The 27,894-nt window shown below is 44.2% G+C and overlaps 1 protein-coding gene across 1 annotated transcript; it reads right to left on the reverse strand.

Annotated features, from left to right (window-relative positions):
• Window positions 1-19: 19 nt before the first annotated feature.
• On the reverse strand, window positions 20-27,451 carry LOC106612928 (metal transporter CNNM1). Its single transcript, XM_082976948.1, has 12 exons — window positions 26,842-27,451; window positions 26,635-26,737; window positions 25,506-26,504; window positions 19,903-20,046; window positions 14,390-14,530; window positions 14,096-14,265; window positions 12,394-12,493; window positions 7,062-7,210; window positions 6,060-6,291; window positions 5,301-5,403; window positions 4,704-4,798; window positions 20-4,107 (listed from the first exon to the last, which is right to left on the reverse strand). Exons 1-12 carry the CDS (start codon window positions 27,211-27,213, stop codon window positions 4,028-4,030), a joined length of 2,688 nt encoding a protein of 895 aa, XP_082833074.1. The 5' UTR covers window positions 27,214-27,451; the 3' UTR covers window positions 20-4,027.
• Window positions 27,452-27,894: the final 443 nt, after the last annotated feature.

Consider the following 27,894-nt stretch of genomic DNA (forward strand, 5'->3'; position numbering starts at 1 on the left):
TGAGGAGTTCATCGTTTTTAATACATTGGGAGGCCTGATATCCTGAAAACCCTGATATTCTGAAGATCATGTAAACTGTTAAACCATCCCTAAATTAGCACATTCTGGAAAAAAATTCATAAAATGTTCCCTTACATATCCTCCTGTCCCTTATAATCTATATAAAAGCTATCACTATCTACTGTATCTCTGTCACCCTCACCAAATGTGTTCTCTGAGAGCATGAGGCTGAGAGAGTGCTTGGTTTCTTAGTTCTTTGATTTCAACAACTCAGCTACTGTATTTGTCAGGTCATAAGGGATCCTGTGTGTGTGTGGGGGGGGGGGGGGGGGGGGGTCCTTCTGTAAAGCAGTTCAGTACTGAATGCGTGTGTGTTTGCGTGCGTCAAGGAAGGCAGTGGCTTGACGTCAGACTGCGTCATGTCTCCTCCCACCTTCCCTGCAGTGCTCACTTTCCCTTCTCTCTCTCCTTTCCTCTCTCCTGCTCTCTTTCACTACCTTTCTTCTTCCCTCCCACTCACCCCCGCTCTCAGTAAATCAGTTATCTGTCAGTATTGCGCAATAAAGAGCAACTCAATCTAAGTCCAGCCTAATAGCAGCTAACCAATAGGGAATAGTGATGGTCTCAGGGAGGATCTAGGGAATTATTATTGCTACAGATGAATAGGACAGAGTCCATTGTCTGACCACCTATATAATAAAGGGCACTATAAAATGTAATCTCTCTGTGTACATCTCTAATTCTAACTATGAACCCCTGTGTACATTGGCATACATTCCTATAAAACAGTATATATATTTTAATCTGTGCCTGGCTGACTTTACAGGGGTGTCTGTCCTTAAGCATGTTACACTGTCCTGATACTCTGTGCAGCTGTCACCTAATATTACACTCAGGTATTTTCTTCTCATGCTTATGTATTGCTTAGCAGTTTTCTATACACTACAACCTCCCATCAAAACTACATCTCCACGTCAGCCTGGTCTTTCATAACCACAGGTTTGCGTCATGCTCCTGTCTATAATCAAGCCGAGTATCTAGCCCAAGGCGTTGTCCTTAAATAGGAATATATTCTACTGGGAAAGCAGTAAGCAGTAAGCATACACCCAGCTCCTGTGCCACTGTATATAACCAAACACCCCTAGCCTCCAGGCCCCTGTATCTGCAGCCTCTCATCCCAGAAGCTCAGCCCCCAGCCCCCTGTGTTCCTATGCCCTTGCGTGTCCCTGGAGGGGTCTCTTCAAAGAGAATAGTTAACCTGTTATGTTTGCATCTGTAGTAATAGCATGCATGTGGGAGTAACACTTCACTTCGTCATGGGGCTAAACACAGATAGGGTGTTACAACTGTTACCTACTGCAATGTCACACTTATGGTGACTACTTTATGTCATGGTGATATGGAGATGGGACATTTAGTGGGTGTGTATCTATATTATGATGATAAAGGAAATGATATGGCAGGCAGGAGTTGTTCTAGGTACATGCTGTTAAAACAACCTATTCATTACAGATGACCAATTAATCACCATATTATTATAAATCATTTCGTTTTTGCATCTTTTACATTGGGTTTTGTACACCAGCTTCAAACAGCTGAACATAAAATATATTTGGTTATGGAAAAATATCTCAAAGCGGTTTAGATGGTACAATGATTCTCTACACTACACTTGCTTGTTTTGTCACAAACTGAAATTAGGCCAACTATTAGAATGCTAGCAACCAGTAAATGGCTGAACGATCGCTGTTAAAACAACCTATTCATTACAGGTTACCAATTAATCACCATATTATAAATCAAATGATCAAATATCATCCAATCATCACAAAAATGTCAAACCTCATATTATCTAATCATAATAAAATACCTGTTCAAATCTAGGTAACACGCAACCTACGTTTTTGGGATTGTGAATATTGCATATCCCTTCTTTATGCTGGCAGGTTTGTTAGTTATTATATGGCTTTTTAAAATCTGATCAAATGTATAGATCTGACAGAACTGGGAGTCAATTGACTTCAATGGAACTAAATGTGTGTGTGTGTGTGTGTGTGTGTGTGTGTGTGTGTGTGTGTGTGTGTGTGTGTGTGTGTGTGTGTGTGTGTGTGTGTGTGGTGTTTTTGCTTGAGACTAGACTGTTTGTGCATGAAAAAAATCATCCAGTGGCCACATGGGATAAAGAAATGACAGACTGCTCCTTTAAATCAGTATAAAGTCCATGGTTGTAGACATTGTGCTTGTTCTCATGGCTGGTGTGTGTTGGCTGTTTCTTCCTTATGTGTCATCAGAACACTGGCAGTGTGGATGGCATTTATATGGCAGGACTCCTATCAACCACAGTTGATTGACTGATAGAAGTACTCTATTCTATGATAAGGACAGTTCCCTGTGCAGAAAGCACTTGGTAATAAGAAACAATCATCTGATGGTAGAAGACAGAAATTGTTGTCTTCTTGGTTGAGCAATAAAAAATATTTAAAAGATGGCTCATATCTAGACTTGCTATTTCCCTCTTATTTTTCTCTTCATTTAGTTTATTCTTCTTTCTCCTCTTCAGACTCCTCTAGCACAGTAGAGATGGGTGGCTGAAAGGTAACTCAACAGAAACATATAGTAAAGTTAATTAAAGTCTTAATGTTTCCGTAGTCTGTTACCCAGCCAGCCTGGAAACACAACGTTGAATTTCATTGAATTCTACATTGGGCATAAATGAGCGTTTGGTTCGGGAAAGTTTCCTCTCACGACCTCTACAAGCCAGAATGTTGAATAAAATTATATTTTAACTTTACCGCTTGTCAATGCGGTCAGTCCTTTTGCAGGTAGGAATGTGAGTCAATATATCCTCAGGAAAGTATAATTACATAAACTTTTCAAAGTGTTGCTAGTGCGTTCAGATTTCTTAGGGTTGGGTCTGGGGAGGGGACAGAGGGTATCCAGGGGTTAGGGTTGGGTCTGGGGAGGGGACAGAGGGTATCCAGGGGTTAGGGTTGGGTCTGGGGAGGGGACAGAGGGTATGCAGGGGTTAGGGTTGGGTCTGGGGAGGGGACAGACGGTATGCAGGGGTTAGGGTTGGGTCTGGGGAGGGGACAGACGGTATGCAGGGGTTAGGGTTGGGTCTGGGGAGGGGACAGACGGTATGCAGGGGTTAGGGTTGGGTCTGGGGAGTGGACAGACGGTATGCAGGGGTTAGGGTTGGGTCTGGGGAGTGGACAGACGGTATGCAGGGGTTAGGGTTGGGTCTGGGGAGGGGACAGACGGTATGCAGGGGTTAGGGTTGGGTCTGGGGAGTGGGCAGAGGGTATGCAGGGTTAGGGTTCGGTCTGGGGAGTGGACAGAGGGTATGCAGGGGTAGGGTTGTGTCTGGGGAGTGGACAGAGGGTATGCAGGGTTAGGGTTGGGTCTGGGGAGTGGACAGAGGGTATGCAGGGTTAGGGTTCGGTCTGGGGAGTGGACAGAGGGTATGCAGGGGTAGGGTTGTGTCTGGGGAGTGGGCAGAGGGTATGCAGGGGTTAGGGTTGGGTCTGGGGAGTGGACAGAGGGTATGCAGGGTTAGGGTTGGGTCTGGGGAGTGGACAGAGGGTATCCAGGGGTTAGGGTTGGGTCTGGGGAGGGGACAGACGGTATGCAGGGGTTAGGGTTGGGTCTGGGGAGTGGACAGAGGGTATGCAGGGGTTAGGGTTGTGTCTGGGGAGTGGGCAGAGGGTATGCAGGGGTTAGGGTTGGGTCTGGGGAGTGGACAGAGGGTATGCAGGGTTAGGGTTGGGTCTGGGGAGTGGACAGAGGGTATCCAGGGGTAGGGTTGGGTCTGGGGAGTGGACAGAGGGTATGCAGGGGTAGGGTCTGGGGAGTAGACCGTTCAGAGAGAGATCTTGAGGTTCTCGACGTCTATTGACAAGTACTAGAGTCTGGTCCATACCAAACCTCTAACCCAGTTCCCAGTGGGAATTGAGAGAGAAACAGAGCCAGTCTATTCTCTATCTTTCTCTATGCTAGGTCTTCCCTGCTGTCTCTACCTGGCGTTGTGCTAGGTGGTCACCAATGGCTGCTCCAAGCCTTCCTCCACACTCTTCTCCCCATCCCGGGACTTTTTCCTCTTCTTGTTACCTGGAAGGATAGGACACAGTGTCAAGTTCAAGTTTCAAGTTCGAGTTTTACGATTAGTCGTATGTACAGGATACATATGGTATACACCGTCCAATGAAATGCTTACTTGCAGGTTCCTTCTCAACAATGCAACAACAATAATAAAAGATAAGAATACGAACATGTACAAACAATCTCTGCATATGACAAATAACCTTTTAATTTACAATTGAAACATAACATATCAGTTTCGTTTGATTGAAGAATGTAGCACAAAATAACATCATACAAATATTAAAAACAAATCTGTTATCCTGTAATTTCAGAGACCCATTAGCTTATTTGTATTTACACATTGTATATTAGACTCTCTGGAGGAACGTGTGATGCAGCAAGAGATAGAACAAAGTTATGTTGCTATGATACGCCTGCCGTCACTAGTCTGGCTGACTGTTGGGGCCCACACAGTGTTTAGGTGAGGAATGTTTGTATGTGCGTGTGTTTGTGTGTGTTTGTGTAAGGGTGGGTTAGTTGGGCAGAATTAGAAGAATGAATACTGATCTATGGTCAAATGTACAATATGGGGAGGAAAAGCTGGTCCTAGATCACTCACTCACTCAGTTTACGTAGCAGCTTCTTCCCCAGTGTCTCCTCTGAGCCAGATAAAGAACAGATGATATCTAACTCCACAGGAACAGCATCTAGGTGGGAGAGCAAGAGGATGAGAGTGAATGAGAACAAAAGTGGGCAAGGGATTAAAAGAGTTGGCAAGAGAGAGTGTGTGGGTGAGAGAGAGTGAGAGAGAGGGGGAGGGGGAGTAGAGAAATGAGAAGAGCTGCAACCTACAAGACTATAAATAAAAACTATTAATTATGCAAACCATGGCCAAGGCACTGTTCAAGGCAATGTTTCCATGGGAGGATTTTTTTTACTTCACCAGACATGTGAGGACTAAATAATGTTACCACTCATGTATATACCAGCTATAACAGCTTACAACTCTCTCCCTTCTCTCCTCACCGTTCCCTTCTTGGCTTTCCAGCTGGTCTTCCGGAATTTCTACCAGCTGGTCTTCTGGGCGTTCAATTAACCGGTTTTCCGGACGGTCTTCCAGCCGGTCTTTCAGACGGCCTTCGGGCCTGTCTTCTGGGCGGTCTTCCTTTCTATCTTCCGGGAGGTCTTCCGGTCTCTCCTCTAGTCGCTCCTCTGGGTGGCCTTCCTGACGGTGTTTTTGTAGGTCCTCTTGGATGTAGGGTATGTCATCCATCCGTAGAAACACCGAATCACTGGGACTCCTCTGTCCGTCTGACTTACTGCCTGTAGAGGGAGACAGAGTACCAAGGTGACAATCTGGACAGAGGCAGCACCTCAGTGAAGTGGTAGCCCCTTTTCAGTCTCAAAATCTCCCTTCTGTGCATAGAAGTGTGGATCTGAAAGAACCAGATCCATGTCCCATTATCTGCAAAGTGAGGTATTGAGAACCAGGGAGGGGCTAGTCAGCACATGTCTGCATTATGACCAATTCCACCCCTTGGTTTAACTCGTCAACCAAGAGGACAGACCACTGATTCCAAGAGAGAGACCATAGGCTTAGGAGGGCAGGTTAGAGGTTCATACATGCATACTCACAAGCATTATGAGATAAACCAAACCTGATTGGTTTCAGGGCTTACATGAGTTTTCAGATACCATCTGGCCTGTACTGCCTGGCATGTCACCCTATGGTGTGTGTGTTCAACTGAAGCAAGAGTCTATTTCAGATGAATCTCCCTTTGGAAGTAAATACTGACAAATGATCAACAAAATGTAGCTATTTATGCCTCAAACTCTGTCTATTTTAGCCTTCTAATCACATCTATTCTGTGTGTCTGACAGAATGAAGATGGGGAAAAAACATATCAAAGACTCTTTAACACCGTCTGTTTGCCACGGTGGTTATGTAACCCACACACACACACAAACACTCCACTTACGGACGATGCGGTTTCTCTCGTTGAGCTGTGAGGTGAGTGGTCCAGTGTTGTCCTCTGTGTGTGTGTGTCGTTCCAGGACGGGTCGGAGGTGTGTGTATGTGTGTGTCAGGGGCAGGGCGATGCTGTGGGAGCGGGTCTCAGGGATGGTCGGTCTCCCGTCGGGATCAGGGGTCTGGGGTACACTGTCCATAAGACTGGCTGTTAGAGCATTCTGGTAGTGGTTCCTCGAGATCTAGCAAAGAATTTCACACACACGCAAATACTGTATCAACACAAAGTCATCAACACACACCGAAAATACAGTATCAACACAAAATCAGCAACACACACCGAAAATACAGTATCAACACAAAATCATCAACACACCCCACAAATACAGTATCAACACAAAATCATCAACACACCCCACAGATACAGTATCAACACAAAATCATCAACACACCCCGCAAATACAGTATCAACACAAAATCATCAACACACCCCACAAATACAGTATCAACACAAAATCATCAACACACACCACAAAAACAGCATCAACACAAAATCATCGACAAACACGGCAAATACACATGCACGCCACACACACACACACACACACACCACCAAGCTGTTTCTCTATATAAACGTAAAAGTTACAGTTTGTGTGTGCTAGCAACCTTCTTCCTGGAACTATATTAATGACCTTGGGGGGGATATGAGGGAGTGTGTACTTAGGATGTACATCCATCACTTTAAGTCTAAATTATTCATACTGAAAATGGAGCTCATTTATCACCAATGATTAAAGCTAAAACAGACAGATTAAAAGGAAAAACAGGGAGGGAGGGAAGGAGAGAGAGAGAAGGATGGAGGGAGGGAGAGGGAGAGAGGATGTGTCTGTGTTCAGTCAAAATAAGTGGGATTAAGACATTTCAAAGGGAAATGGAAATTAGTAGCGGTATGGGTAGTTAGGAGTTTAGAGGTATTTTACGTTTGTGTGTGTATGCGTGTGTGGGTGTATACCTTTATAATCTGTAGGTCAGTGAGTTGTCTGACAGAGAAGTCAGGTAGGTAGACTGCTCCCCCTCCTATACTCAGTTGACCCACACTGCCTCCTGATAGGACAGACTCTGACTGGTTCAACCCACTGCTACCAGAACCAAACCTGTTGACTGGAGATGAGTTTGATTAGATTCTGTCTCTTATTTCTGATGATTTAAAAAAAAAAACGCTCCAGACCACACTTGAGCGTCTAAAACTAGATAGAAAGTATTAGAAATTAGAAATAACTGCCCTTTTTCTGGCTACAAAAATAGTTTTTTACTCGGGTTGGGTAGATTACTTTCTAAATGTAATCTGTTACAGTTACTAGTTACCTGTACAACATTTTTATCAGTAACATAACTTTTGGATTACCCAAACTCAGTAACGTAATCTGATTACGTTCCCCTTAAAATGCATTAGAACAAGACAGAATGGATCTATCAAACACATTTGTTGTGTCATCATAGTGGTCTCTGACTTGTGGTCAGACTCGCTCAGGTGGATAAAAAACTTGAACTTGTGCCATTTTTCAATGCTGAATTGAATGTCATTGAGAAAAACAGAAAGGTGTCATTTTTTTTTTCTTCTTGCAAACATCCTTTCTGAAGTAATCATCTAGTTTTTCAGAAGTATCTTTAACCTCATTACAGTATTTTTGCTGGTAACATAACTGATTACAGACAGTTACAGTTTTTTTGTAGTCAGATAACATGTAACTGATTCCATGTAATCAGTTACTCCCCAACCCTGATTTTGACAAATAAACCAGTCCCCAAAAACTCCGGGTGGCCCTCCATTGAATTTCAAAATGCCGATATGACCCAATAACCAAAAAAATGTTGCCCACCCCTGACATACACACACACACAAACGCTCGCTCACGTGCACGTCACTGGGCTGGTCCTCTTGTGTCTGCTTATCAGTGTGTTATATCACACAGGTCAGGACATGTCTTTCCACTAAACAATTTTTTTAAACAGCTTTAATTGCTGGAGTTACATAGTTTCCACTGCAGCTTCTCCCACAGATTCAAAAGAAAATGAATAGTGGATTTTGCACACACATACAATGCCTTTAGAAAGTATTCACAGCCCTTTACTTTTTCCACACTAATATATTTTGATTAGATAAGTATTCACCCCCCTGAGTCAATACATGTTAGAATCACCTTTGCCAGTGATTACAGCTGTGAGTCTTTCTTGGTAAGTCTATAAGAACTTTGCACACCTTGATTGTACAATACTTGCACCTTATTCTTTTGAAAATTCTTCAAGCTCAAGTTGGTTGTTGATCATTGCTAGACAGCCATTTTCAAGTCTTGCCATAGATTTTCAAGCCGATTTAAGTCAAAACTGTATCTAGGCCACTCAGGAACATACAATGTCGTCTTGGTAAGCAACTCCAGTGTATATTTGGCCTTGTTTTAGGTTATTGTCCTGCTGAAAGGTGGATTTGTCTCCCAGTGTCTGTTGGAGAGCAGACTGAACCAGGTTTTCCTCTAAGATTTCACCTGGGCTTATATCTATTCTGTTTCTTTTTATCCTAAAAAACTCCCTAGCCCTTGCCGATGACAAGCATACCCATAACATGATGCAGCCACCACCATACTTGAAATGAAGAGTGGTACTCAGTGATGTGTTGTGTTGGATTTGCCCCAAACATAACGCTTTGTATTCAGGACATAACGTTCATTTCTTTGCCACATTTTTTGCAGTATTACTTTAGTGCCTTACAGGATACATGTTTTGAATATTTTATTCTGTACAGGCTTCCCTCTTTTTCACTCTGTCATTTAGGTTAGTATTGTGGAGTAACTACAATGTTGAGCCATCCTCAGTTCTACCATCACAGCCGTTAAACTCTGTAACTGTTTTAAAGTCACCATTGGCCTCATGGTGAAATCCCTGAACGGTTTCCTTCCTCTCCTGCTACTGAGTTAGGAAGGACGCCTGTATCTTTGTAGTGACTGGGTGTATTGATGCAAATGTTTACTCCTGAACTTATTTAGGCGTGCCATAACAAAGAGGCTGAACACTTAATGACTGTTCCCTCAAATGTTTTTGTAGGATACTGTGGCTATTTGATCGTAATGTACAGTGCATTCGGAAAGTATTCAGACCTCTTCATTTTTTCCACATTTTGTTATGTTACAGCCTTATTGACAAAGCAAAAATAGGTTTTTAGACATTGTTACAAATGTATTTTTAAAAAACAACTGAAAAATAACATTTACATTTTCAGACCCTTTACGCAGTACTTTGTTGAAGCACCTTTGGCAGCGATTACAGCCTCGAGTCTTCTTGGGCATGACGCTACAAGCTTGGCACACCTGTATTTGGGGATTTCCTCCCATTCTGCTCTGCAGATCCTCTCAAGATCAGTCAGGTTGGATGGGGAGCATCGCTGCACTGTTATTTTCAAAGATGTTCGATCGGGTTCAAATCCGGGCTCTGGCCACTCAAGGACATTCAGAAACGTGTCCCGAAGCCAGTCCTGCGTTGCCACTCCTCTGTTGTTTGGCTGTGTGCTTAGGGTCATTGTCCTATTTGAGGGTGAATCTTCGTCCCCAGTCTGAGGTCCTGAGCAGGTTCACATCAAGGATCTCTCTGTACTTTACTCTGTTCATCTTTCCTCCGATCCTGACTAGTCTCCCAGTCCCTGTCGCTGAAAAACATCCCGCAGCATGATGCTGCCACCACCATGCTTCACCATAGGGATTGTATTGGCCAGGTGATGAGTGGTGCCTGGTTTACTCCAGATGTGACGCTTGGCATTCAGGCCAAGGAGTTCAATCTTGGTTTCATCAGACCAGAGAATCTTGTTTCTCATGGTCTGGGAGTCTATTAGACGCCTTTTGGCAAACTCCAAGTGGGCTGTCATGTCACTTTTACTGAGGAGTGGCTTCCGTCTGGCTGCTCTACCATAAAGACCTGGAGTGCTGCAGAGATGGTTGTCCTTCTGGAAGGTTCTCTCATCTCCACAGAGGAACTCTGGAGCTCTGTCAGAGTGACCATCGGGTTCTTGGTCACCTCCCTGAGCAAGGCCCTTCTCCCCTGATTGCTCAGTTTGGCCGGGCAGCCAGCTCTAGGAAGAGTCTTGGTGGTTCCAAACTTCTTCCATTTAAGAATTATGGAGGCCACTGTGTTCTTGGGGGACCTTCAATGCTGCAGAAGTGTTTTGGTACCCTTCCCCAGATCAAACAATTCCTTCGACCTCATGGCTTGGTTTTGCTCTGGCATGCAATGTCAACTGTTGGTCCTTATGTGTGTGCCTTTCCAAATCATGTCCATTTTGGTGAATTTACCACAGCTGGAATCCAATCAAGTTGTAGAAACATATCAAGGATGATCAATGGAAACAGGATGCACCTGAGCTCAATTTCGAGTCTCATTGCAAAAGGTCTGAATACTTATGTAAATAAGGTATTTTTAGTAAATTTGCTAACATTTCTGAATAATAGTTTTTGCTTTGTCATTTTGGGGTTTTGTTTGTAGATTGATGAGGAAAAAAAAGTAATTTAATCAATTTTAGAATAAGGCTGTAACGTAACAAAATGTGGAAAAAGTGAACGGGTCTGAATACTTTCCAAATGCACTGTAGGCCTACCAGAGTGGCCTACCATCACCAATAATGGAGAAAATGCATCCCAAAACATTTTAACATGGAAATAGTTGTTCTATCATTCAGCCTACAGTAGCAGCCAATGTGTGGTGTTCAATGTAGGCCTACATTCCATGAGACTTTGAAAAAAACAACATGCAGCGCTTGACATTAACCTGTTTATCCACTTGTCCTTCAGACAAGGAGGTGATTGAACATCTTGTTGTGATGTTTGATGCAAGAAACCACTTTACAAAATAAAACACCATTATTACAGATAATCAGACAAATTATGCTCCCTCTGCCTATTGGCTACTTGCTTATTCAAGCCTGTCTCAAAATACAACACTGCCACTTTAAGACAAAATCAATGCTCTTTACCTGACTCGCTTTTCAAAGATGTTAACTCACTAACTAGCAAAGATATTAACAAAATGTGCACGTGGCTACATGCAGCTCTCGCTTTGATCTCAAAACAAGGGCATCTACTCACGACCACTCATGCTGTAAACACAGTCCAGTTCAAAGTAAATGGTGCATTTCCATATTTGGCAATGGTCTATTTGCATATAGGCCTACTGCAGCTCTGATTGTTTATGCCGCACCGGTCTGTGTAGAGTATGGGCTGAGTAGTGCATGTCAATGCAATACAATCCTACTCCGATGTGTTCTGCCTACAACAAAATATTTTACATAGTTTGTTTTGTTTCGGTATGTTGCATTGAAAGTGGCTAATATTGTGTTGATTCGATCACAATTGCCACAGTAAAGGGAAATATTGATAGTGTTAACAGGGAAAACTCATGAACAGTTGTCACCAACCTTTTCTGAATCAAGATCACTTTGAGTCAAAATGCATGCCGAGATCTACCGCTCAGATTTTTCTTAACATGACTTAAAAAACATAAGCCTATGCAACAATTAAAAACAGTATTGTAGCAATGAGGTTTGTGCAGTAAGCTATAGGCCCAATACGTTACCACCGCATATCGGATTTGCTTGAATTGCACTGCCAATGCATTGTTGTTCAGACATTATTTAAAATTATATTTAGGTAGGCTATATGATCACACTGGTAATATATCCATTGTTGTATTACTTGTGAAGCACAACTGCGTGAGCATACATTTAAATAATTTGCTTTTTATTTTACTGGGCTGATGGTGCCTGCATCTGATTGTCAGTCAGCGAAGGGAGAGAGCAGCAGACTGAGCGTCCATCTCTCAACATCCCTCCGCTCTCCCTTTCCTCCACTGACACTGACCAAAAAAGGACACTGTCTTCCAGCTGATGGCGAAACTCGAGTCGCACCACATTATTTCTGCCTCATGCACAAATTCATGTTGTTACTCCTATAAACAGAGAAGGTGAAATATTCCTCGATATTAAAAAAGACCCAAGCCGCTAATAATAACAGCAATGCAAGCCTATAGATACACTTTCTTACTCATTCATTACTGCTGCAGTGCTTGTTGTAGGTCTGAGTGGAAATAGGAAGAACACACATTTTATGATTTATAAAAGTGTTGAACACAGTGTTGACAGTGCTGAGTAAGAACTTATCTTTGCTGTATTCGTTGACAGTCTCTCTCTAGTCATGGTTTTAAACATTTTGAAATCTCAAATTCTGCATTATCATCAACAACATCATAATCACTAACACCCACTGTTAAAATCCCATTGTGTGTCGTTGGGGTCATGGGTTATTTACCTATAGGTAGTGGTGGTATGAGGGCTGGCATGCCATAGTAGGAGAAAGCTCCGTTCTCAAAACGAAGAGCCTCCTTACCAATCTCCACCTCCACTTTACCCTGCAATGACATAACACACAGACAGACTAATAAACACCCAAGTTTCCATAGATTTCCAATATGTAACTTTTAAAAATAACCAGTAGTTTTACAACCCTAGCTGTGTATCTGTAGATCCAGGACAGTGTAGTGTCAGTGTGTATGGTGTGTGTCTGTAGAACCAGGACAGTGTAGTATCAGTGTGTATGGTGTGTGTCTGTAGAACCAGGACAGTGTAGTGTCAGTGTCTATGGTGTGTATGTGTAGATCCAGGACAGTGTAGTATCAGTGTCTATGGTGTGTGTCTGTAGAACCAGGACAGTGTAGTATCAGTGTGTATGGTGTGTGTCTGTAGATTCAGGACAGTGTAGTGTCAGTGTCTATGGTGTGTGTCTGTAGAACCAGGACAGTGTAGTATCAGTGTGTATGGTGTGTGTCTGTAGATCCAGGACAGTGTAGTGTCAGTGTCTATGGTGTGTATGTGTAGATCCAGGACAGTGTAGTATCAGTGTCTATGGTGTGTGTCTGTAGAACCAGGACAGTGTAGTATCAGTGTGTATGGTGTGTATCTGTAGATCCAGGACAGTGTAGTGTCAGTGTGTATGGTGTGTGTCTGTAGAACCAGGACAGTGTAGTGTCAGTGTCTATGGTGTGTATGTGTAGATCCAGGACAGTGTAGTATCAGTGTCTATGGTGTGTGTCTGTAGAACCAGGACAGTGTAGTATCAGTGTGTATGGTGTGTGTCTGTAGATCCAGGACAGTGTAGTGTCAGTGTCTATGGTGTGTATGTGTAGATCCAGGACAGTGTAGTATCAGTGTCTATGGTGTGTGTCTGTAGAACCAGGACAGTGTAGCATCAGTGTGTATGGTGTGTGTCTGTAGAACCAGGACAGTGTAGCATCAGTGTGTATGGTGTGTGTCTGTAGAACCAGGACAGTGTAGCATCAGTGTCTATGGTGTGTGTCTGTAGAACCAGGACAGTATAGCATCAGTGTGTATGGTGTGTCTGTAGATCCAGGACAGTATAGCATCAGTGTGTATGGTGTGTGTCTGTAGAACCAGGACAGTGTAGCATAAGTGTCTATGGTGTGTGTCTGTAGAACCAGGACAGTATAGCATCAGTGTGTATGGTGTGTGTCTGTAGATCCAGGACAGTATAGCATCAGTGTCTATGGTGTGTGTCTGTAGAACCAGGACAGTATAGTATCAGTGTCTATGGTGTGTGTCTGTAGAACCAGGACAGTATAGCATCAGTGTGTATGGTGTGTGTCTGTAGATCCAGGACAGTGTAGTATCAGTGTCTATGGTGTGTGTCTGTAGAACCAGGACAGTATAGTATCAGTGTGTATGGTGTGTGTCTGTAGAACCAGGACAGTATAGTATCAGTGTGTATGGTGTGTGTCTGTAGATCCAGTACAGTGTAGTATCAGTGTCTATGGTGTGTGTCTGTAGAACCAGGACAGTGTAATATCAGTGTGTATGGTGTGTGTCTGTAGAACCAGGACAGTATAGTATCAGTGTGTACGATGTGTGTCTGTAGAACCAGGACAGTGAACTATAAGTGTGTATGGTGTGTACCTGTAGAACCAGAACAGTGAACTATAAGTGTGTATGGTGTGTACCTGTAGAACCAGGACAAAGTAGTCGACAGGTTTGTTCCTCATATACAGGAAGTGCTGTGGTGCTTGTTTGTTCTTTCTGTCAAACTTTAGTTCCTGAACAACACTGGGGTGTTTGATCAGACGAAGGAGAATCTTCTCTGAGAGATGACACGGCCTGAAGGGCTCTACTTCTAGAAAGAAAGAAAGAAAAGAATGGGTGAATAGAAAAAATTGTAAAGCGTGAGTACACACACAGATGCACATACACACACACACACAAACACATCCATCCACCCATACACACAGAGGTCCTACCTGTGGCCAGGAAGCGGTGTGTAGCAAGCAGCAGTTGAGGAGACATCTTCACCTTCATCTCGTTCTCTGTCAGATTAAAGATGGAGAAGTCGTGTTGCTTCCTCTCATGGTGAGACACGCGCCTCTTAGTCCTCTTATCAACTAGGGAACAATTAAGCAATTAACCAATCAATTAACCAATTAACCATCCATCAATTAATCAATCAATTACATTTTTTATTTTTTATTTACAGTTATTTATCACAGAACACAAACTTTTTTTTTATTGTTCCAGAAACATCTAATGAAAAAATACACACCCCCAACTCACTAATCTGATTTTAATCAGACAATCCCTCATCTGGGGAGATTGATGAATAGCCTTAGATTGGATTGGTAATATGATGTTCAGATTGTGTTAAATAGTAAGGCTTCAGTATGAGCAGCTGGTGTTATACTGAGGCCTGCGGTGCAGTCACTGAGATTTGCTGCACTGTGCTATATTTAACATACACGCACGCACAAGCACACACACACAGCCTTGTGATGACTGGTCTAATGTACGACTGAAGTCCGGTGTCCGACACACACAGCGTTGTGATGACTGGTCTAATGTATGAATGAAGTCCGGTGTCCGACACACACAGCGTTGTGATGACTGGTCTAATGTATGAATGAAGTCCGGTGTCCGACACACACAGCGTTGTGATGACTGGTCTAATGTGCGAATGAAGTCTGGTGTCCGATTTATGCAGCTATTAGCATGTGCATATTTTATATTTTTGCATTGGTAATCGTGACGCCCACTGAATGCCCATCTGCTAGCCCATTGGACTGTTAGACTGTTAGCATATTGGACTGTTAGCTGAATAGATCCATCGGCCAATTTCTTGGGCCACTATACCTATTTTGCCAATTGGACTTGGACCCCTCTACTACTCGGAGCCCTACTAATCCATCACGACTGGTTTATCGACGACACCGCACGAGGTGGCTAAAACAGACTTTCCTCTGTCGCGACGTCCCTCTAAGGCCCTTCTGCTAGCTTGCTAGCCCCGGCGTGCTAGCTGTCTGAATCGCCGTGTCTCCAGCCAGCCCAACCACTCACTGGACCCCTATTGATCACCTGGCTACGCATGCCTCTCCCTAATATCAATATGCCTTGTCCATTACTGTCCTGGTTAGTGATTATTGTCTTATTTCACTGTAGAGCCTCTAGCCCTGCTCAATATGCCTTAACCAACCATTTAGTTCCACCTCCCACATATGCGGTGACATCACCTGGTTTAAACGTCTCTAGAGACAATATCTCTCTCATCAATACGCAATGCCTAGGTTTACCTCCAATGTACTCACATCCTACCATACCCTTGTCTGTACATTATACCTTGAATCTACTCTATTGCACCCAGAAACCTGCTCCTTTTACTCTCTGTTCCGAACATACTAGACGACCAGTTCTTATAGCCTTTAGCTGTACCCTTATCCTACTCCTCCTCTGTTCCTCTGGTGATGTAGAGGTTAATCCAGGCCCTGCAGTGCCTAGCTCCACTCCTATTCCCCAGGTGCTCTCATTTGTTGACTTCTGTAACCGTAAAAGCCTTGGTTTCATGCATGTTAAAATTAGAAGCCTCCTCCCTAAGTTTGTTTTATTCACTGCTTTAGCACACTCTGCCAACCCGGATGTCCTAGCCATGTCTGAATCCTGGCTTAGGAAGACCACCAAAACCCCTGAAATTTCCATCCGTAACTATAACATTTTCCGACAAGATAGAACTGCCAAAGGGGGAGGTGTTGCAATCTACTGCAGAGATAGCCTGCAGAGTTCTGTTTTACTATCCAGGTCTGTACTCAAACAATTCGAGCTTCTACTTTTAAAAATCCACCTTTCCAGAAACAAGTCTCTCACCGGTGCCGCTTGCTATAGACCACCCTCTGCCCCCAGCTGTGCCCTGGACACCATATGTGAATTGATTGCCTCCCCATCTATCTTCAGAGCTCGTGCTGCTAGGTGACCTAAACTGGGACATGCTTAACACCCCGGCCATCCTACAATCTAAGCTTGATGCCCTCAATCTCACACAAATTATCCATGAACCCACCAGGCACAACCCCAAATCCGTAAACACGGGCACCCTCATAGATATCATCCTAACCAACTTGCCCTCCAAATACACCTCTGCTGTTTTCAACCAAGATCTCAGCGATGACTGCCTCATTGCCTGCATCCGTAATGGGTCTGCGGTCAAATGACCACCCCTCATCACTGTCAAACGCTCCCTAAAACACTTCAGTGAGCAGGCCTTTCTTATCGACCTGACCCGGGTATCCTGGAAGGATAATGACCTCATCCCGTCAGTAGAGGATGCCTGGTTATTCTTTAAAAGCGCCTTCCTCACCATCTTAAATAAGCATGCCCCATTCAAAAAATGTAGAACCAGGAACAGATATAGCCCTTGGTTCTTTCCAGACCTGACTGCCCTTGACCAGCACAAAAACATCCTGTGGCGCTCTGCATTAGCATCGAATAGCCCCCGTGATATGCAACTTTTCAGGGAAGTTAGGAACCAATATACACAGACAGTTAGGAAAGCTAAGGCTAGCTTTTTCAAGCATAAATTTGTATCCTGTAGCACAAACTCAAAAAAGTTCTGGGACACTGTAAAGTCCATGGAGAATAAGAGCACCTCCTCCCAGCTGCCCACTGCACCGAGGCTAGGAAACACTGTCACCACCGATAAATCCACTATAATTGAGAATTTCAATAAGCATTTTTCTACGCCTGACCATGCTTTCCACCTGGCTACCCCTACCCCGGTCAACAGCCCTGCACCCCCCACAGCAACTCGCCCAAGCCTCCCCCATGTCTCCTTCAACCAAATCCAAATAGCTGATGTTCGGAAATTGCTGCAAAATCTGGACCCCTACAAATCAGCCGGGCTAGACAATCTGGACCCTCTCTTCCTAAAATGATCTGCCGAAATTGTTGCAACCCCTTTTACTAGCCTGTTCAACCTCTCTTTCGTATCGTCTGAGATTTCCAAAGATTGGAAAGCTTCCGCGGTCATCCCCCTCTTCAAAGGGGGAGACACTAGACCCAAACTGCTACAGACCTATATCTATCCTACCCTGCCTTTCTAAGGTCTTCGAAAGCCAAGTTAACAAACAGATTACCAACCATTTCGAATCCCACCGTACCTTCTCCGCTATGCAATCTAGTTTCAGTGCTGGTCATGGGTGCACCTCAGCCACGCTCAAGGTCCTAAATGATATCATAACCGTCATCGATAAGAGACATTACTGTGCAGCCATATTCATTGACCTGGCCAAGGCTTTCGACTCTGTCAATCACCACATTCTTATCGGCAGACTCAACAGCCTTGGTTTCTCAAATGATTGCCTCGCCTGGTTCACCAACTACTTCTCTGATAGAGTTCAGTGTGTCAAATCGGAGGGCCTGTTGTCCGGACCTCTGGCAGTCTCTATGGGGGTGCCACAGGATTCAATTCTCGGGCCGACTCTCTTCTATGAATACATCAATGATGTCGCTCTTGCTGCTGGTGATTCTCTGATCCACCTCGACGCAGACGCCACCATTCTGTATTCTTCTGGTCTTTCTTTGGACACTGTGTTAACGAACCTCCAGACGAGCTTCAATGCCATACAACTCTCCTTCCGTGGCCTCCAACTGCTCTTAAATGCAAGTAAAACTAAATGCATGCTCTTCAACCGATCGCTGCACACACCTGCCCGCCTGTCCAGCATCACTACTCTGCACAGTTCTGACTTAGAATATGTGGACAACTACAAATACCTAGGTTTCTGGTTAGACTGTAAACTCTCCTTCCAGACTGACATTAAGCATCTCCAATCCAAAATTAAATCTAGAATCGGCTTCCTATTTCGTAACAAAGCATCCTTCACTCATGCTGCCAAACATACCCTCGTAAAACTAACTATCCTACCGATCCTCGACTTCAGCGATGTAATTTACAAAATAGCCTCCAACACTCTACTCAACAAATTGGATGCAGTCTATCACAGTGCCATCCGTTTTGTCACCAAAGCCCCATATACTACCCACCACTGCGGCCTGTACGCTCTCGTTGGCTGGCCCTCGCGTCATACACGTCGCCAAACCCACTGGCTCCAGGTCATCTACAAGTCTCTGCTAGGTAATGCCCCGCCTTATCTCAGCTCACTGGTCACCATAGCAGCACCCACCGGTAGCACGCACTCCAGCAGGTATATCTCGCTGGTCACCCCCAAAGCCAATTCTTCCTTTGGCCGCCTTTCCTTCCAGTTCTCTGCTGCCAATGACTGGAACAAACTGCAAAAATCACTGAAGCTGGAGACTCATATCTCCCTCACTAGCTTTAAGCACCAGCTGTCAGAGCAGCTCACAGATCACTGCACCTGTACATAGCCCATCTGTAAATAGCCCATCCAACTACCTCATCCCCATACTGTATTTATTTATTTATCTTGCTCCTTTGCACCCCAGTATCTCTACTTGCACATTCATCTTCTGCACATCTACCATTCCAGTGTTTAATTGCTATATTTCATTTGCACACACTGTATATATACTTTTCTACTGTATTATTGACTGTATGTTGTGTTTATTCCATGTATAACTCTGTGTTGTTGTATGTGTCGAACTGCTTTGCTTTATCTTGGCCAGGTCACAGTTGTAAATGAGAACTTGTTCTCTACTAGCCTAACTGGTTAAATAAAGGTGAAATAAAAAAATATAAAATAAATTGGTGTGACATAGCATTTTGATTTTATTGGTCCAAGGGACCCATCATTATTTTCTCGGGAAATGGGAAGGAGCTTGGTTAGGAAGTCCCGGGATACCGGTCACAGGTACTCAACCCTAACACACACACACACACACACACACACACACTCTCTCTCTCTCTCTACTCTTTTTACCTCTCTCTTTCTCTCTCTCTTACCATGGGAGCTTGATTTATACAGTATACAGTATACAGTCACCTTGCAATTAAACATGTAACAGGTTTTAAACGTCAATGATGTTCCCAAAAAGGGTTAGGGAAGTCTGTTATTATGCACACAGTATTGGTGGTTGTAGCTTACATAGAAGAAATATGCAATATTTGATAATACAGCATAATGTAAAATAAACAATGTACAGTGCAAGGACAATGAGCAACACAATTCACAATGAAATGCATTTGCCAGTCCAATACCGTAGCCGGTACAACAAAAAGGGTATTTTGATGAGGTCACTAGGTATAAATACGGTATCTCTCTCACTCGCTTTCTCTCCCCCTCCCTCTCTCTCTCTCTTTCTTTGTCTCGCTCTCTCTCTCTGTCTCTCTCACACACACACTGAAGAGAGAGCATTAAGCCCCAATTAACCCATCTATGGGATAAGTTCATTACTTCTGATTAATTATGCATCAGATCAGGTGATGGGAGCAGCAGGAAGCGATAACGGTGGGATAAATAGCATAGATGGAGACAGGAATAGAGAAACCGAGAGAGAGTTTTTAAATTGTACATACTGAAGAGGTCTGTCTCGTCTACAATCTCAGACTTGATGATTTCTTCGATAACATCCTCCAAAGTAACGATTCCCAGGACCTCGTAGAATGGATCACCCTCCCCTTCACTATTCACCCTGTGGACTATAGCCAGATGGGATTTACCTAGGAGAGAGAGGAGAAGGAGAGAGAGAGAGAGAGAGAGAGAGGAGAGAGAGAGAGAGAGAGAGAAAGGCAAAGGAGGGGAAGGGGGAAAGGATGGTGGAGGGAGGGAGCGAGAGAGAGGGAGGGGAATACAGAGCGAGAGAGAGAGAGAGGGAAAGAGAGAGAGAGAAAGAGAGAGAGAGAGAGAGAGGGAGAGGTTAGAGAAATGGATAGTAGGATCTATTTGTGAGTCTGGAAATCCTTCTGTCATTAAAGCAGATAAAAAATCAACACAGCACCAATCAGGAGACTCTTACAGTAAGTAGCCATTAAGCCAGAGATTGATGCCCTCCCCTGCTGATATGAGTCAGTCATACATACTGTAGATAAGTCATATATTTGTGTTATTATTACTGAGAACTGGCCAGATCCCAAATGAAAATACCCTCAGCGGTGTGTGTGTGTGTCTGTGTGTGTGTGTGTGTGTGTGTGTGTTTATGTGTCAGTGGGCAGGGGGCGATTAATAGAGACATTTTGACAGTCAGGAAAACTTGGTGGTTACGTAAACCCATCCTGAGATTACGTAACCAGTCTGAGGAAGCCTGGTTCTGACGAGTAGACTCACTAGCCATACTGCTGCCTGACAACTCCAGGCACACACATGCATGCATGCCCGCACACACACACCCACACTCACACACACCCACACACATAAACACACAAAGATGCATGTATTTAAACTCTCATATATGCATGAATGAACTGCATGCACACAGATATAGTATGAACGCACGCATGCCCACACAGCATCATGAAGGCTCCTACTGCATACCAAACCTTTTGAGATTGGAACTCTACTCCATATTGAGTCTAACTCTTGTTCAACTATCAAATCCTCTTAGTTTGAGGATAAAAAATAAAAAAAAATAAACTGTCCACTATGAAAGGCACTGACTTTGTTATCGTCTTACATAACAATTTACAAGTACACTGCCTTGTGTGTCAGTCCAGTACAACAACAGAGATGCTATGGTTTATTTCCATGGCTTGTGAACGATTTAGTCACTGTGGCATTTCATGTAAGACTCCCCACCTCTCCTAACCCCATTGCCTTCCTGAAACAGCCTCCATCACAGCTGCAGAGAGTGGGGAGATGAAGAGAGAAGGAACGGAGAGGTAAAGGTTGGAACTGAATTTTTTATGGTGCCACAGCCAGGTTACCAATAGCTCACACACACACACCCACACACACTTCCTGACCGCTACACACTTCTGCCTCTCCCCAGTGATGGCCTGCTGACATGAGGATTAGAAGTGAAGGTCAGAATCAGCAGGGTTCTCTCGTTACTCTCATCCTCTCCCCCTCACATGAATATGTAACTTAACATTTGATAGTCCATTCTATAAAATGTCATGATTCTGCAGGACCAACTGCTTTGAATGGTTCTATTGTTCAATCAAAACTTGTGTCTATTTTTTGGGGGGTATGAGAAAAATAACAATATGCAGTAACTAACAATATACAGTGGGGAGAACAAGTATTGGATACACTGCCGATTTTGCAGGTTTTCCTACTTACAAAGCATGTAGAGGTCTGTAATTTGTATCATAGGTACACTTCAACTGTGAGAGACGGAATCTAAAACAAAAATCCAGAAAATCGCATTGTATGATTTTTAAGTAATTAATTTGCATTTTATTGCATGACATAAGTATTTGATACATCAGAAAAGCAGAACTTAATATTTGGTACAGAACCCTTTGTTTGCAATTACAGAGATCATACGTTTCCTGTAGTTCTTGACCAGGTTTGCACACACTGCAGCAGGGATTTTGGCCCACTCCTCCATACAGACCTTCTCCAGATCCTTCAGGTTTCGGGGCTGTCGCTGGGGAATACGGACTTTCAGCTCCCTCCAAAGATTTTCTATTGGGTTCAGGTCTGGAGACTGGCTAGGCCACTCCAGGACCTTGAGATGCTTCTTACGGAGCCACTCCTTAGTTTCCCTGGCTGTGTGTTTCCGGTCGTTGTCATGCTGGAAGACCCAGCCACGACCCATCTTCAATGCTCTTACTGAGGGAAGGAGGTTGTTGGCCAAGATCTCGCGATACATGACCCCATCCATCCTCCCCTCAATACTGTGCAGTCGTCCTGTCCCCTTTGCAGAAAAGCATCCCCAAAGAATGATGTTTCCACCTCCATGCTTCACGGTTGGGATGGTGTTCTTGGGGTTGTACTCATCCTTCTTCTTCTTCCTCCAAACACGGCGAGTGGAGTTTAGACAAAAAGCTATATTTTTGTCTCATCAGACCACATGACCTTCTCCCATTCCTCCTCAGGATCATCCAGATGGTCATTGGCAAACTTCAGACGGGCCTGGACATGCGCTGGCTTGAGCAGGGGGACATTGCGTGCGCTGCAGGATTTTAATCCATGACGGCGTAGTGTGTTACTAATGGTTTTCTTTGAGACTGTGGCCCAGCTCTCTTCAGGTCATTGACCAGGTCCTGCCGTGTAGTTCTGGGCTGATCCCTCACCTTCCTCATGATCATTGATGCCCCACGAGGTGAGATCTTGCATGGAGCCCCAGACCGAGGGTGATTGACCGTCATCTTGAACTTCTTCCATTTTCTAATAATTGCGCCAACAGTTGTTGCCTTCTCACCAAGCTGCTTGCCTATTGTCCTGTAGCCCATCCCAGCCTTGTGCAGGTCTACAATTGTATCCCTGATGTCCTTACACAGCTCTCTGGTCTTGGCCATTTTGGAGAGGTTTGAGTCTGTTTGATTGAGTGTGTGGACAGGTGTCTTTTATACAGGTAACGAGTTCAAACAGGTGCAGTTAATACAGGTAATGAGTGGAGAACAGGAGGGCTTCTTAAAGAAAAACGAACAGGTCTGTGAGAGCCAGAATTCTTACTGGTTGATAGGTGATCAAATACTTATGTCATGCAATAAAATGCAAATTAATTACTTAAAAATCATACAATGTGATTTTCTGGATTTTTGTTTTAGATTCCGTCTCTCACAGTTGAAGTGTACCTATGATAAAAATGACAGACCTCTACATGCTTTGTAAGTAGGAAAACCTGCAAAATCGGCAGTGTATCAAATACTTGTTCTCCCCACTGTATATGAACAATACATGCTCTCCTCAGACATTCCTACCGACAAAAGGACATCACTGTCAGTGAACTGATTCTCTGGCAACCACAGCATGGTTCCACCAGAAGGGGCAACCCAGATATCATGTATGTGGACCAGTTAAAATGTGACACCGGACTGAGGGAGGAGGAGACTGCGTCTGCGATGGAAGCCCAACTTTTCCTCCTGGCGCATCTAGACAACCAAATGATGATGAATGTGAGTTGAAAATGTGAATGTTACTTTTAATCACACCACAAAACAAATGTTGATTGAATAAGGCCCTCTCATCCAACTCATTTGTCCCAAGTCATCCTTCTCATCATTAAACCCTTCATTCTGAATAAATCAGATTACCACCTCTGAGCCCTCATGGACAAACCAACCCTGACAATCTGAATAGCATCTGAGTGAAGCCCTAGTCCTGTTACATAAGCTCTCATCCTAGTGGACACTGCCGTCTCTGTCCCAAAGCCTCCAGTTTGATTCCTGCCAACAGTCAAAGCACATCAAATCTATTCTACTTCTGTGTATTATGCAACACACACGAGAAACATTATGTCTGTTCATTTCACCCACTCAAAAATCAACTTTTACTTTTGTATAGCTCCTAACGAAGTACTGAGTGTACACCCACACAAACACAGTTTTGTATTGCTATTCTTGTGGGGACCAAATAATTTACTACCATCCGAAATCCTATTTTCCCTAATCTTTTTTTATTTACCTAGGCAAGTCGGTTAAGAACAAATTCTTATTTTCAATGACGGCCTAGGAACAGTGGGTTAACTGCCTTGTTCAGGGGCAGAAAGACAGATCTTCACCTTGTCAGCTCAGGGATTCGATCTTCCAACCTTTCAGGTTACTAGTCCAACGCTCTAACCACTAGGCTACCTGCCGCTACCTGCTGCCAACCTTAACCCCAAACCCCTGACCCTAAAACTATACCTAAGCCTAAACCTAACCGTAACCCTAACCCTAATTCTAACCATAACCCTAATTGTAACCCTAACCCTTACCCCTAAACCTGAAATAGCATTTTTCCTCGAGGAGGCCGGCAAAATGTCCCCACTTGTCTGAATTTTCCTTGTTTTACTATCCTTGTGAGAACTTCTGGTACTCACAAGGATAGTTAAACAAAAAGACACACACACACACACACACACACACACACCTACCTAGCCTCCTGGCTGACGGATGAATGATTTATACTCTGGTTGTCATGGGAATCAGAAAAGCCTCCAGCTCCCTTTGACATTCTTACATGGATGGAAACACAAAGGACCGTTTACTGTCAATTTGTCACTTCTCTTCAGACTGCAGCACTTCATTCCTGTTCTACTGTGGGATGTACCGCTTCACTGGGCTCTTTCAACTCAATGTCATTTTATGAATTCCTGCGACGGGTAATAAACACAGGTTATCCAAAGCAATTACCATAAGTAAAACAGGAAATTTGTATCATAATAATTGGCATAATCATTGCATAATCCAGAACCAAATCAGCTAAAGCAATCACAAGACTATAATTTGCATAATCTGTAAAACATATAGATAACCTTGTTACGCTCTCCAAGCTGTCCCAGTTCATTCCTGGGTAGCTTCAAGGAAGTTGTTGGTTTCATGGATTATAGATATGGCTTAAAACTCTTCCCTGACATACAGTAGCCCAGCGTTTCCCAAACTTGGGCCTGGGAACCCCAAGTGGTGCACATTTTGTTTTTTACCCTAACACTACACAGCTGATTCAAATAATCAACTCATCATCAAGCTCTGATTACTTGAATCAGCTGTGCTAGGGCAAAAAACTAATTGTATACCCCTTGGGGTCCCCAGGACTGAGTTTAGAAAACCTTGCAGTAGACTATACCAATTACCTCCCCTTGAACCTGCTGAGCCTGAATCATTTTATATGACGGACTCTTCAAAGCATCACTGGATTTAAATACACACTGGATTCTCTGCTTTTCAGGAAGAGGGAAGTGGTGTGATGGAATGTGTAGGGGTTAACTTGAACACTTTCATGGCACTTAGCTACAGTATACACAACTTCTTGTCAAACGAGCACAGCACCTGCTGAACAATATAATATTTGTTTTATCATAGATCATGTGCAACATGGTAGAGGTTCCTGAATTGCAGTAATCAAGTGATTTGAACTTGTGAGCTCATTGGTTCATGTGCTCTGATGGTTGCAGTTATAACTCTGGAGAATGCACCTCCACCTGTTTCCAAAAATGGTGGTGCATTTCCTATAATATTTAACTCTTTATACGCTACCTGATTCTGCATACATTTTTTTCATCTCTACAACAGTGTATACCTAACTCTATTACCTCTCTTGAACTCCTCCAGCATCACATCCAGTTTGGTATCGCTGAACACACAGTGCATGGGGTGTTTGTAGAACTGGGTGATGGTCTTCAGCGGGGTGCAGTCATCCGGGTCCACGAACGCCAGGTCTTTGACGAACAGGATATCAACGATGTTGGACCTGTCGTTCTCATAGACCGGGATCCGGGTGAACCCGCTCTGCATGACGTCAGACATGGTACAGAAGTCTAGAACAGCATCCGAGGAGAGCATGTAACAGTCCGCCAGCGGGGTGTGAACTTCTTCTACGTTCTTGGTGCGCAACTCCAGAGCGCCCTGGATGATGTTGAGTTCTTCTTTGACCAGATCGTGGTAGGGGTCTGTGACGCGCAGCATGGCCACCAGTTTCTCTCTGGTGTAGAAGTTACTGATCTCCTGGTGAAGCATGATGTCTAGGAGCTTGGAGACGGGGTAGGAGATGGGGAAGGAGACCAGCATTAGAAGCCGGGTGGCCCAGATGGTTTTGGAGGCGATGGCGAGGCTGTGTCTGGACGCCACAGAGTGAGGCAGGATCTCTCCTATGAAGAATATACCGAAAGTGCAGGTAGCAAGGGAGGTGGGAGTCATCCCTATAATCTGGCACATCCACACTACGAAACAGGTGTTGGTCAGCACATTGCCCAGCACCACAGTACACAGGATGTAGTTGCCATGTTTACGCACAGATTCAATCTTGTGCGCATATTTTTGTTCCTTCTCGGTGCCGCTGTTTTGGAGGACCCGGAGCTCAACGGGATCCAGGGCGAGCATGCTGATGTTCAGCCCACTGCAGAGCGCAGAGAGACCCAGAAGCATCACCGACACCCCCAACTGGAGCCACACGTCCGCTTGAGGGGGTCGCTCCACCACGGCTAGCCAGAAGTCTCTGGTGGTGAAATGTTCCCACTTCACCCCATCAAACGCGCAAATGGAGTAGTATTTTATCCGCTCATCTTTGCGCAGGTCTTTGGCGAGCAGCTCCACTATGGAATCAGAATCAAATAACACAAAGGTACTCATCAGACAAAATAAAAACGCACAATAACACAAGACACATTTTTTTTTAACATTCGACTATTCAACAACGATAAAAACATGTAACTATAAACGAACCTAGAACGGAGTTGTGGCTGGATGCAGACCTGAAGGAACCCAGGAGTTCGATGTCAGAACTCCGCGCATGCTCGTCCACGCACGGGTTCCGTTTGGAATAGACCTAAACACAAATTAACATTTTTAACACGATATTTACGCAATTTAATTAAACATATGTCATATATAGCGTTATGGGTAAATGGTCAATACACTAAATAAACGGACCATGCTCTCCCCCTCTCCTCGCTCTCGCTCTCCTCCTGGCTCCTCTATGAAGGCGATCCATGGTGCGGCAGCTGCACCCTCTGGTCTCCCGCTCCCAGAGCGGTTCTGGGCTCTCTGTGTAACCGGGGATGCTGCGTAGTAAACCCGCAGCATGAACCGCGTCCCCTCGGTCGCCTGGAGCAGCCCGTCTTGCACAGACAGTTCACCGGCTTTAGTGTTCTCTGGGCGGACACCAAGCAATCCCTTCGCCGGAGCTGGGAGAAAGAATACGATGATGAGAAGGATAGAGAAGTTAAACAACAGCAGGCTGCAGGAATGAAGTGCGGTGCGGTGTGTTGAGGATGAAGCTGCTGCAGCATCAGCAGCCATCATGCTGAATGAGCTGCAGAGGGACGTCGTCGATGGTTGGGTCACGTGGTTAGGGTTTTTACGCTGGCTCTTGGAATCGGCATAACATCTGGAGAGCCACACTTGGAGCAGAGAGAAGAGAGAGGGGGCCGAGAGAGAACGGGCATGTGTGCAGCACAATGACGTAATGTCATGTTGAGTGCCACTACCGTCTAAAAATAGAAGGCAGGATATGCCCTATCATCAGACACTTCCCTGCAGTGAGCGACTGACTGTCTGTCGCTCTCTGCAGAGATCACAATCGTTGCCTACTGACATACCCGTTCATGCTGTGTGTGTGTGTGTGTGTGTGTGTGTGTGTTCATTTTGTTGGCCAACTCAAAGGCCTTCATCACAGTTTTTCTCTCTCGGGCTATTTTTTTTTCACAATCAGCATCATCATAATCATCACCGTCATAATCATCCTCATCATTGTCACCGTCATAATTATCATCATAATCTTTGTAAACAGCAGCATCGTCATCACATTGGGTAAAGCTGCAGTCGATTTTTCTAGAACGTGTTATACAGTATTCCACCAGATGGCAGTGCTGATCCCCCTTTCCCATTTCAGCACCAGCTCTGGAGTCACGTTTTACTAGAGGCTCTTCAACTCAACAAGTTGTTCGTTTACCCTCCTAGTGTGTGTAATTTGATTTAATTTCA

Source organism: Salmo salar, chromosome 01 (assembly GCF_965601325.2).
Source record: "Salmo salar chromosome 01, fSalSal1, whole genome shotgun sequence".
In the NCBI taxonomy this organism is placed as follows: domain Eukaryota; kingdom Metazoa; phylum Chordata; class Actinopteri; order Salmoniformes; family Salmonidae; genus Salmo; species Salmo salar.